Source organism: Capsicum annuum, chromosome 12 (assembly GCF_002878395.1).
Source record: "Capsicum annuum cultivar UCD-10X-F1 chromosome 12, UCD10Xv1.1, whole genome shotgun sequence".
NCBI lineage: Eukaryota > Viridiplantae > Streptophyta > Magnoliopsida > Solanales > Solanaceae > Capsicum > Capsicum annuum.
In genome coordinates this window covers 232,213,240-232,226,386 of record NC_061122.1, presented here as the reverse complement: position 1 = coordinate 232,226,386, position 13,147 = coordinate 232,213,240, and the positions used below count along the sequence as shown (strand labels likewise).

At 31.9% G+C, this 13,147-nt stretch overlaps 1 protein-coding gene and 1 pseudogene across 1 annotated transcript; one reads left to right on the top strand and one right to left on the bottom strand.

The window, feature by feature from the left end:
* Positions 1–5: 5 nt before the first annotated feature.
* LOC107850267 (receptor-like protein Cf-9 homolog) lies at positions 6–1,949 on the bottom strand (the record flags this gene model as incomplete). Its single annotated transcript, XM_047401773.1, has 1 exon — positions 6–1,949. A coding segment is annotated over exon 1 (1,758 nt), but the record flags the coding sequence as incomplete, so codon positions are not given.
* An 8,537-nt stretch (positions 1,950–10,486) lies between these two features.
* Positions 10,487–12,790, top strand: LOC107848793 (annotated as a pseudogene).
* Positions 12,791–13,147: the final 357 nt, after the last annotated feature.

Sequence of the window (13,147 nt, the reverse complement as noted above, 5' to 3'; positions counted from 1 at the left end):
TCTTGGACGATTCTTTCAAGCCATTTCATATTTCCAGTTGAGATCAAGATATATATTATGGATAGTCCGATACAAAGTCCGGTTCCATACCCCATAAGAGCGGCCTTCCAAAAATCATTCAGAAATTCAGAGTTGCTTTCTTCATCAAGCGCAGATCTGGCATTAGTTTCCTCCGATGCTGAATCATGACCGTCATTACCACAACCTTTTGAAAGTGGGAATCCACGTAATCCGTCATTACCTTCATATGAATTGTTCTCAAAGGTATGAAGTTGATTTCCTTGAGGAATGCACCCTTCGAGATGATTGTAGGAGAGATTTAAGACTTCGAGAGATGTAAGAGAAGCAAACTGTGCTGGTATCTCTCCTACAAGCTGGTTACCTGATAGGTCCAATGACTCAACTACAGATAAATCTCCAAGTGTTGGTGGAATATGACCTTGCAATCCATTATGAGACAAATTCAAAACTCGGAGCGCAATGAGATCTCCCAAAATACTTGGAATGTATCCTTCAAATTTGTTATTTGAAAGATCAATGGCTGTGTAAATAGTCAAAATTCGAAGAAGTTGAAGCTCCAGCCCCTTGGTTGAAACCATAACAGAATCATGGTAATATGAATCTCCAAGATATCTTGGTTCCTTCGATGTTTGATCAGTTGTCCTCATGGCTTTCAGATGTTGAAACAAACTCGTCGGCAAATTTTTGGAAAAATCATTGCGAGAGAGATCAAAGATTCGAAGCTCAAGAAACATGTATTCACTTCCTGAAGTTGTAATGGGTCCATGCAACTTATTCGACTTCAAGCTTAAAACTCGCAGCTCAGGAAGAGTTCCCAACCACATTGGAAATGTATCATTGAGGAGATTGTCCCCTAAATCAACAACTTCCAGTCGTTGGCAATTTTCCAAGGATCGTGGAATTTTTCCCTCTAGCTTATTTCCATGCAAATTTAAGCTTCTTAGTGCACTTCCAATGCTAAAAGTTGTTGGAAGAGTACCGGAAAGATTGTTGTTCTTCATATCAAGAACCTCAAGATGATCACTCATGTTGCCAAAACATTGCGGAATTGCTCCCATTAGATTGTTTCTACACAAATCTAGACTTTGTAGTGATGTTAAATTGCAAATAGACGGAGGGAGCTCTCCACTGAGATTATTGTGTGACATCATCACATACTGGAGGCCAGTGATATTACCCAAGCATTGCGGAAATTTTCCTTTCAAGGTGTTTCTCGACAAATACAGGACTTTCAGTGATGTCAAATTACAAATAGATGAAGGAATTTCCTCAATCAAATTGTTGCGGTCGAGAAACAAAGTTTGCAAGTTTCTCAAATTTCCAAAGGAAGACGGAATTGAACCAGTAAGTTGATTATTGGATAATGTCAGATTATTTAGGTTTTTCAGATTCTCAATCTCAGGTGGGATGGTGCCAGACAAATTGTTCATGCTAAGATTAAGATACTCAAGAAAAGGGAGAGATGAAAACGGAAAAGCATAGAGTGTACCAAAGACACTAGCATTCGTGATATTCAACGTGTTTACCCTACCATTAATGCATGAAACTCCGTACCAGTCGTTGCATGAATCAGAACTTGGTTGCCATGAAGCCAGTAAGGAGTTATTCTGGTTCTTGAAAGTAGATTTCCATTTAAGCAGAGCTGTTGCTTCCTCAGTGGAAGCAAAAGTAATTGTAACGAGGTACAAGAGAGTGAAAAACTGAAGTAATAACGAGAATATTTTGTTGGGAAGCATCATCATATACTGCTAATTAATTGATTGTGAGTTGATTATTTTGTTTGTTGATGGGTGTAATTGATGCAGGGCATACTACTTATATAGCAGTAAACCTGGACAAGTCTTGCGTGTCGTATAAGGCGTAGCATCAGAAAGACTTCCAATTCAATGAGTCTTCGTCTTAAAATGAGCTGATGGTCCCAAATCTCTTTTCAGAGGTGATGGTACAAATAACATCATTCGTGCCATTGCTGTTGCTGGTGTGTTGGCTGGATATGATAGGTTTCAGACAAATAAAAGTCAAATGATTTCTCAATCTGCCATAGTTATGGTGGTGGCTTAGTTATCCGTTATGCATTTGCTGGTGAAAGGTAGCATGTATTCAATACACAAGTTCGCCCGAAAACACCATTGTTACTGAAATTAGGGAAGGAATTATGTCCATATGCTTGTTTGCATGTGTTTGAACTTTCTTCATTCATATTAATCAATTCCAAGTTTGAATAGACATGTTGAACTATTCAAATCGTCTCATGCCTAAAATGTGAGGATTCATAATATATTTGTGTTACGTGTCTGAGAAAAATGAGTTCAATTGAACTCGTTGTTAATGGGATGCACCTCCCTAAAATAAATTAAGAGCAGAGGAAATTAAACTAAGAAAGATAATGAATTGTGAGTGGAAATATGTTGTATTTTCCAATGAGAAATTTCAAACAAACTCCTTTCACTTCCAAATCAATAAAAAGATATAGTTTATTACCAATATAGTCTTGCCACTTTAAGATTATCACAAAATAAAGTTCACTGATATTAAATTTAATAGCAAAATGAAAAAGGTCATGGAATAATTCAATTTAATTCAGACAAACATCATATGGTATGTGATGCAGATATGTTTGGTTCTCATTTCTCATCTTTAAACTAGTGGAGTCTTAGACTAACATTATCTCTAATATATTTTGAGCTATACTTACTTTTCATAATATTAAAGTCACAAAATTCTTGCTATAGAAATTTCAAAGAAAGCTGCATCACAAAAATTCATTCAATTTGATGTAAAATCCCAAAGTTTGCAAAGGAAAAAACAAAACAAATGGCAAATCCTTATACTTGATTAGACAGTTATTTAAGTGAACCGATTTTACTAAAAAGAGAATACTTTTACTGTGATCTAATCAAACATATTTACGTAGCTAAAGGAGTAGGAAAATGAAGTCAAGAAAGACTATGTGAAAATTTCATTTGAAAACTACAACAAACAAATTCATATCTCTTTGAATTTTCATTTGATGTTACCACTCATTAACAGAACGTATTTTTTACTCTAAGCACCAACCATCAGGTGTAGTTAGTTTGAACTATAACTACTCATTTGATGTGCATTTATTGGTGAAAGATAGTAGGTATCCGAGAGGATAATTGAGTTCTACGAACTATTACTAATCGTCTTTGTTTCCAATCGCAAAGTCGTCAATTTTATTCCTTTGTATGCTTATTATCTTCCTTCGTTCACACTGAGTTCTATGATTAAACATGGGTGCGAATACGACATTTTAGCTCATCTTAATTTGTGGCATGCTTCCAATGAATTGCAATTATGTGTGTTGAGGAAATTTCCCATGAAAATGGAAAATGTCACATATTGGAAAACTATTTTCCTTTCAAACCTTTTTTTCTTCCACATGATATCTTGAATCATCATGAAATATGCTGGAATGAATGATATCCCTTTACCTTAATAAGAAGTTTTAGATTTGAGGAGATGAAGGTTTTTAAGGCGTGTATATATATTACGTCCAAAACGACCCACTAAATGCACTTATATAATACGTGCGTATAAATAAATCCTATAAGAATTATCTCCATATGCTTCTTTAATTTTAGGAACATGGATTTGAACTTTCTCATATTAATCAATTCCAAGAAAAATGCCAGTTTGGTCTATTTTTTTTTTTTTTTTTTTTTAAATTTCTACTCAGTCCCATAAAAGTTAGGGTCTGTAGTGGACATGTTAAACTATTCAGATTGTCTCATGCCTGAAATGTGAGGATTCATAATATATTTGTTTTCATGTCTGAGAAAAATAAGTTCAATTGAACTCGTTGTTAATACTGATATTAAATTTAATAGCAAAATGAAAAAGGGCATGGAATAATTTAATTTAATTCAGACAAAAATCATATGGTATATATTTGATGCAGATATGATTGGTTCTCATTTCTCATCTTTAAACAAGTGGAGCATATCCAGTCTTAGAATAATAAATTTTCTAAATTTCAAGTCTACGCTATTATTATCTCTAATACATTTTGAACTAGACTTACTTTTCATAACATTATCTCTAATTTACTTTTCATAACATTAAAGTCACAAAATTCTTGCTATAGAAATTTCAAGGAAAGCTGCATCACAAAAATTTATTTAATTTGATGTAAAATCTCAAAGTTTACAAAAGAAAAAAATAGGAAAAAAACAAAACAAATGATAAATCCTTATACTTGATTAGACAGTTATTTATGTGGACCTATCTATATATTATTAATAAGAGAGGACAAAGCCTACACATGAATCCATGTGGCATCTTATGAGTTGGCCATTTGGCATCTTTGGATCAAAAAATTAGTTAGTTAAGTTATTAGTTATTATTAGGTATTATACAAAAATTTCAAGTTAATTATTAAAATATTGACATGAAAATAACAGATTTTTTATTTAACATTTTACACTTAAAAATCAATAATAATTAGTACAATTAATTGACATATTTTAATTAACAACGTAATTAGGACAACTAATTCACCTTTTTCAAACATGTTTTTCTTAAAAAAAAAATATTCAAACTAACCGACGTAATTATTTTTAAAAATAAACTACAATATAGACCAGTAGTTATTTTTTGAATTTGAATTCAAAATTGTTATCCAAAAGAATTAAATTGACATGAAAATAACAGATTTTCTATTTAACCTTTACACTTAAAAATCAATAATAATTAGTCCAATTAATTGACATATTTTAATTAACAACGTATTTAGGACAACTAATTCACCTTTTTCAAACATGTTTTATTTTTCAAAAAATAAAATAAAAATCCAAACTAACCCACGTAATTATTTTTTTAAAATAAACTATGATCTAGACCAGTAGTTATTTTCTGAATTTGAATTCAAAATCGTTATCTAAAAGAATTAATGGATCTTTTCATCTTCACTTGATGAATTGTTTTCTTCTTCATTTGATGAATTGTTTTCTTCTTCATTTGATGAATTGTGTTGTCCTATACTACTTGGTAGTTTAGGACGAAACGAATTTAGGTTAATTATAAGTTACTATTTTTAATTTGCTTTTTATCTTTTTCTTAATAAATTCAATTTTGACAGTTGGTTGTCAGTTTTTTTTTTTTCTTTGAAAAAAAAACAAATTTTAACAATTATATATATTATTTTGAATTCCCAATAAAATGTCAAGTTCCGACTGTTTTTATGTTTTTCACTGATACAACTTCTCATACAAAAAAGTACTACAGAGGTAGGTTTCTCTCCTCTTCTTGGGAGAAGTATCCAACCCATCTAATTTCATCAAATGATGGCCACATCCACTAACCATATATTTTTCTACTGTTTGCATTATACAAATGGAAAGATATTTGTACAAGTGATGACCACAATGAAGAATCAACGATGACATGGAAAATTGGATAAGAAGATGACCCTATTTGTGATTGTACGTACAAAATTTCTTTTTTAAAATATAAATATTAGGTTCATTGCTCTTCCTTTTTCATATTTATTTAACTTGTGATTGAAACTTGAATTGACTTTTAGTATATTCATATCAATATGGTAGACTGGTGCAACAAGCGGAACGATCGAAAACAAAAGAAGTTTCATTCAATTTTGTGTGTTATCTGCCCTGTTCAAAATACTCGGTGGATTTTTTTACCATTCAATAATCATATTTGTTGATTTCATCCTCATGTGAATTAGAATGTTTATAAGTGGAAGTTAGATCTCATTTGTTTTCATTAAGATTAAGACATCTTGATTACAAATCTCAATACTAAGATGTGCATGTCCAATAATGACTGTCGTGGGTTTTATCATGTATTATATAGTAGCCTCATAGTAGTAGTAAACATGCATGTTTTTTTTTTCAATTTTAAAAAAAAAATATTATTTCATATTCCCCTGAAAAAAAATATTATAGAACAAGTGCATTTGGTCTTATATTAGAGGGTTCATCAACATAACAGTAGTATACATGAATCCTGTGAAGAGATTTTTTTTGCGCAGTGACGCACAAAAAATGCCACATTTGTAGTGCTTTTCAGAGCATTGGCTCATCCAAAGACATGTTTTATCATGTATTTGCTTAGAAAATCCGTAAGAAATGAGCATTCTTGGGATCTTTGCTCATTAGCCACGTTAATATGTTGGCTTTCATAGACACTATCCATATGTGGTGAAATCTAAAAACAATTTACTTTCAAAGAGGATAAAGATTTTATTTGAAAATGCCTTTTTTTTTGGAATAACAATGTATCTTTTGATGAGATATAATGAAGTTACAGTAGTTTTTAAGTTAATGCTTATATCTGCTTATTGGTATGTGGATGACTTAATACTGTAATGATGAGAGTGCCATGTGAATTTTTGCTCGATTGGTGAATGTTCCCTTAGTAATAGCATATGATATGAGAACTATGTTATATTCTTATACTGTCCCCTAGATAGATGTATGAAACATCTCTCATTCTAATAATCTTTCAACAAAATCAATCTTTTCCCAAGTATCAATACATACATTGTGCTCTTGATGGTGCAAGAAATATTTTTTTTCATTAAGTTTTAATGATATCTTATTGCCTTTTGAAGGCATCATATTACACATCTGTGCCTGAAAAATGCTGGATCACTTTTTACTTAGTGGTAGTTGTTGTTATATTTCTTTTCCCTTCTCTGTTTGTTTTCTCTAACCATTGTCAACATATTTTCTAACCCATTTATAATAACATGTTTATTGAAGTGTAATAGCATATTTATGTGTTAATGATATTATTTCCTTATAGTGTGGCATGCTATTCACTTAACAAGTGTAAACGTTTGCTTTTCTTTCCGCTGCACATCATACTCAATAGAACGTATGTTCTAAACTTTAAAAATAATATAATGGTCCATTCATTTTAAATATATATGCCTTGACTTATTTTAGAGCTTCTCAAGGAAGTCACTAATTCGAGTGAAAGGCTTAAATCTTAGAATTTTAAGATAACCATTTATTGAATTAGATGTTCTCCCTAAATATTGAATTGGTATTCTTTTGCACTGCTCTCTTTATTTCATGATGAATAATTTCTCAAATTTTTTACACTATCAATTTTCACAGTATGTTTTAATTAGGTAGCATCTAAAATAGACTGTAAAATTTTTTCATCCTCAATTGACCCTTATCTTCACCTTGAAATACTAGCAGGTGTTTGTAATGTAATAATTCATGTATTATTTGAGGATTTCTGAATTGTTATTCAGTACTTTTGGAAACTACTTGATTTTGTAGAAACAAATTCAGTTCAAGAATCTTACAAGTACATAGGATAAAAATTGCAATAGCATTATGAAAGGAAATTTACTTCCTTTGCACGAGAATAATAAGATACTCCAGTCAATTGAAGATATTAGATGTCTTATTTGATCAGGATATCAAGTGCACTATGTTATTTTTTAATGATCCTTTTTGATTATAAATACTTTCTAATACTAAAGTTTGAGTTTGAACTATAAGAGATAATGATTGTAGCTATTCATGGAGATAAATATTATTTTTGATAGAATGATCATGTTTAAAGTAGTAGTTAATCTCTTCAATGTTGAAGTAGTTGTTGATGTTTATATAGATAGCAATGATGAGGATATTATAATGCAATTATATTTCTCCATTTGAAGAAACATTAATTGTCTGTTGTTTTAATTTCATATCTTATAACATATTGATATTGTTGTTTGCAAATTCACCAAGGGAGATAAAGATTTCATGGTAATTTCGACACTTGCTTTTAAATGTTTTAAGTTAATTCCTGCAATTATTATTTTATTTGTCATTATGAAAAGTCTAATCACCACATTGCTTGGGCACATATAAAGAGCGCAATATTCATTTTCACAAACTTCCTATTTTCATTTTATAGGATTTCGTGATTGATAATGACATGATCTCTCCTCCTCCTAAAGAGACCTTGGCAAGAAAATTAGATTTGGATTTGGATACATACCATATGAAAAGGAGGTTGATAACGATCTCAATGCACTAATCTCAAGTAACAAGGTCGACAAAGTATTTAAAAAGTGACGAAAAAGCAGAAAATATTTCCTCAAATATTAGCTTTTTCTATTTTATTTCTAGCATCGATAAATCTTTTAACAACATTTGGTGTCCATTGTAGCCATTTCATATGGTGTCTACAACCATTATGATCTTATGTGCAAATTTGAGTTCTTATTAATTAATTTCTGCTTTAAAAGGGTTATATGGTTGTGGGAAATCTTTTATTACACTGTCCATTAAAAAGTGAAATCATAAAACTTATTATCCTCTAACTATCTCACAATCATTGCAGTGACTTGGTGAGAAGGTGTATATCTAAATTTTCCTCCTTAGGAGGAAAACTCTTAACACAAAAGATTTGTTGTTCCTTATACAACTATGAGTGAAAAATACACTCCAAATGTGAACTATAACTTTTGGATAGGAGATACCTGTGACAATATATGGTATTGTGTCTTTTTGATCCAATTCATTATTAGAAAATATGAATTTCTATTTGTCAACACCATCAGCACATTCTGCCTTAAAAACTTATTTTGTTAATGATTCTTTATATCATGTTTAGGTAATTTTTTTCTTTATTTCTTTTAAATACTGTGTCGGAAACTAATTGATGACAATTTAAAGGTGACATTTGAAGTAGTATCAATTATAATTTATTACTTCTGTATTTGCTATGGTTTGTTAGGCATGTCTGAAAAAAGAAACTATTCTCAATATTTTGATTACAAGGTACTAACATATATTGAGAGTGAATACAACATGACTTTTTTTAAAAAATATGTTTTCATATATTAAGGTTACATGTAATTGAACATGAGCGAAAAAAAATGTAAATTTAAAGATAAAAGAAGTTCATAAATTATAAAAAGACAGAGTCTAAGTGGATGTTTAGACGGACTTAAAACTTTATTACTTATTCTATGGTTATCCAATTATTTTTATTTTTTTAGCTTAAAAATAAATTCTTAAAAACACTTTTTAATTTTGCACAAAGACACTAACGTGCTTATAAATTATTTTGAAACTTAAAAACACTTAAAATAAGTCAATTCAAATGGGTCTTAAGTTATGATATACAATCCGCGCATCGCGCGGGTACTATACTAGTTTTATTAAAGAGAGAATACTTAACTAAAAGAGCATATTTAAGTAGCTAAAAGAGTAGGAAAATGAAGTCAAGAAAGACTTTGTAATTCTTCTTACTATGAAAATTTCATATGAAAACTACAACAACCAAATCCATATCTCTTTGAATTTTCATTTGATGTTACCACTCATTAACAAAACGTATTTTTTACTCTAATCATCAAGCATCTTGTATAGTTAGTTTGAACTATAAAAAAATATCCTTTTCTATTATTCGTTTATAGATAATAGCGCAAATGATGATCTCAATTTATTTTATTGAAACAGAAATTAGTCATAGACTAATAATGAGTATTCGGGTCACAAACTCTAACAGTTAGTGAAAAAAAAGGCTGCGATCAAAGCGGAGAAAATAAGGAAGGAATTATGTCCATATGTTTGAACTTTCTTCATATTAATCAATTCCAAGTTTAGAAGATGTCACTCTCTTAGTCTTGCCAAGGAAATTGCCAGTTGAGTCTATTTTGTCTAAGAAACTAAATTGTTTTAAAATTTTTTATTTTTTATTTTTTCTTGTCCAAGTACATCTACATTTACTTCTTAAATAAAATAAAACTATTGAATCGTCTCATGCCTGAAACGTGAGGATTCATAATATATTCGTGTTTCGTGTTTGAGAAAAATGAGTTCAATTGAAGGGGTTGTTAATGGGTTGCACCTCCCTCAAAAAAATAAAAAAATTAAAAAAAATAAAGAGCGGAGGAAATTAAGCCAAGAAAGATAATTATTTGTAAGTGAGAGATGTGTTGTATTTTCCAAGTCTTGTTGTAGAAATTTCAAAGTTAGCTACATCACACAAATTCAATCAATTTATGTGGACCTGTGTTATTGAAAAAGAATACTTTACTGTACCAATAATTAAACTAGTCAACTATATTTAAGTAGCCAAAAGAGTAGGAGAATGTCATTCTCAAACATTAGATACGACTAAGTCATATAATCTCATCTTTTACTCTCGAAAGAAAGAAAGAGTCCAATTGCAAATACTTAAATTTTGTCATTCTCTTTGTGAAAATAATTTCTTTACTATATTTTCTATGACAGATGTCCTTTTAATTTGAATTGTCAATTCAAGTGAAAGTATTTTTCACTCTAATAGCTATGAATCATTCAACTTCAATTTTCTTCACATTAACTTTGATTTTTCATTCTGATTTGACAACGTAAACGTACTCGAAACTTAGTTTACATTTAAGTCTTCCTCTACTTTTTTAACGTTAAAAAGAAAAACTTTTGTGTTGCTCCCCAAATTTGAAAAGGAAAATAAAAATTCAAGTTTTTAGTATAAATGAATGTTGAACTAATGAGTCTATACTTAGTATTCCTTTTGGGATTATGTAACGAGACATTCAAACTTGAGCATATGAACTTGAAAAATATATGAAGTTAATAAAGCGTAAGTAGAATAATACAAACTAAAGAAGAACAAATGTAGATGGAGATATCTCTCAAAATAAAGCTTAATAGTTAACATAGGAGTAACCAACTCCACTGCGCCAACATCTTCTTATCCTTGACATCTGAAATTTGAAAAATAAGATTGTGAGCGTCAAACACTTATCAATAAGAAAAATATGCTTCGGAAAGAGTATCGCTTAGTTGTTGTTATTAAAAAAAAAAAACATGAAAACTAATGTATTAGTGTAGAACTTAGCTTGAATACCTGTAAGTATCTAGAAGAGATTATTTCTTCTTCAGTAATTCCTTTGCCTCCGCTGGTTCTTTCTCCTTATCATCATAATTTTGTGTCCTAGCTCTTCAACGATTCTTTCAAGCCATTTCATATTTCCAGTTGAGATCAAGAAATATATTATGGATAATCCAATACATAGTCCGGTTCCATACCCCATCAGAGCGGCTTTCCAAAAATCATTCAGAAATTCAGAGTTGCTTTCTTCATCAAGCGCAGATCCAGCATAAGATTTCTCCGATACTGAATCATGACTATCATTACCACAGCCTTTTGAAAGTGGGAATCCACGTAATCCATCAATAGTTCTCAAGGGTATGAAATTGATTTCCTTGAGGAATGCACCCTTCGAGATGATTGTAGGAAAGATTTAAGACTACCAAACGAGGTAGTTCTTTGTTCCTACTGCTGGGGTATTGGTTGATCAGCAACCAGCTGGTACCAGTGCAACAGGTATTTGATACGACTGCGCCGTTGCGGACAAGCATGTGGAGATAAATCCATAAAAGCAAGTGGAGATAGCCTATCAATGATCACCGCAAATGCTTCACCAGTGTTTGTAAAGGCTCCCGCGGAGAAAGGTGTTGCAGCTTTTGTGACTGACTTCCTCATGGGTGGAGTTTCTGCTGCTGTTTCAAAGACTGCTGCTGCTCCTATCGAGCGTGTGAAGCTTTTGATCCAAAACCAAGATGCGATGATCAAGACTGGTAGACTCTCGGAACCATACAAGGGAATTGGAGACTGTTTCTAAAGGACAATGCAGGATGAAGGGGCTGTCGTTTTGTGGAGGAGAAACACTGCTAATGTTATCCGTTATTTCCCTACTCAGGTTCACCGTTTGCCTTCTTTTTACCGATAAATTATCATCTGCCATTCTGAACCCTATTTGACATTATGATAGCCTAACGTTGATTTTTCCACAGGCCTTGAACTTTGCATTTAAGGATTGTTTCAAGAGACTCTTCAACTTCAAGAAGGACCGTGATGCATGGCTACTGGACGTGGTTTGCTGGAAACCATGCATCCAGTGGTGCAGCTGGCGCTTCCTCGTTGTTCTTTGTCTACTCATTGGACTATGCACATACCCGTCTTGCAAATGATGCCAAGGCTGCAATGAAAGGAGGAGAGAGACAGTTCAATGGAATGATTGATGTCTACAGAAAGACACTCACTTCTGATGGAGTTGCTGAACTATATCGTGGATTCAACATTTCATGTGTTGGTCTCATTGTCTACCGTGGTTTGTACTTCGGAATGTATGACTCCTTGAAGCCCGTTCTCTTGACTGGAGGACTACAGGTTAGCGTTTTGTCTGTATTAGTGTCTTTGTTTTTTATTGGTTTACATGGACGTTTGATAATATCGTTGGCTCGACAAGTTCACTTGGCTTATATGGATGTTTACGAGATAGTTTCATTGCTAGCTTTGCTCTCGGGTGGCTGATTACCAACGGTGCTGGTCTTGCATCATACCCAATTGACACAGTCCAAAGAAGAATTATGATGCCCTCTGGTGAAGCTGTCAAGTACAAGAGCTCACTTGACGCGATCTTAAGAACGAGGGTCCCAAATCTCTGATGCTAACATCCTTCGTGCTGTTGCTGGTGCTGGTGTGTTGGCTGGATATGATAAACCTCAGATGATTGTTTTTGGAAAGAAATATGGCTCTGGCGCTGCCTAAATTCAGACCACATATAGCATCCTTTAGGATTAGGTATTGATGAAAATCTTTCTGCTGTGCAATATGAGGATTCTTTTGGAAAGGCGTTTTACTTTTTTTCCTCTTTTTCATTTTTGAATAATTTGAAAATTTTTCAAGATCTTTATACAGAGGTTACATATTGTCATACTCAGAACTTTTGATATAATTAAAAGAGACGGATTTGACTGCATCTACTTGTACTTTCGCTGATGTGATTTCTTTTGATGACAACATTTTCTTTCCGTTTGTATGTGAGTCCCTCTTAGATTCTTCGCATACTCTTGTGAGGACGGGGATATTCAAGATAATTCATGTTCTAATGATGTAGATGCAGACATCTCTCAAAATAAAGCTTAATAGTGAACATAAGAGTAACCAACTCCACTACGCCAACGTCTTCTTATCCTTGACATATGAAATTTGAAAAATAAGATAGTGAACGTCAAACACTAATCAGTAAGAAAAATATGTTTCGGAGAGAGCATCGATTAGTTGTTGTTATTGAGAAAAAACATGAAAACTAATATATTAATGTAGAACTTAG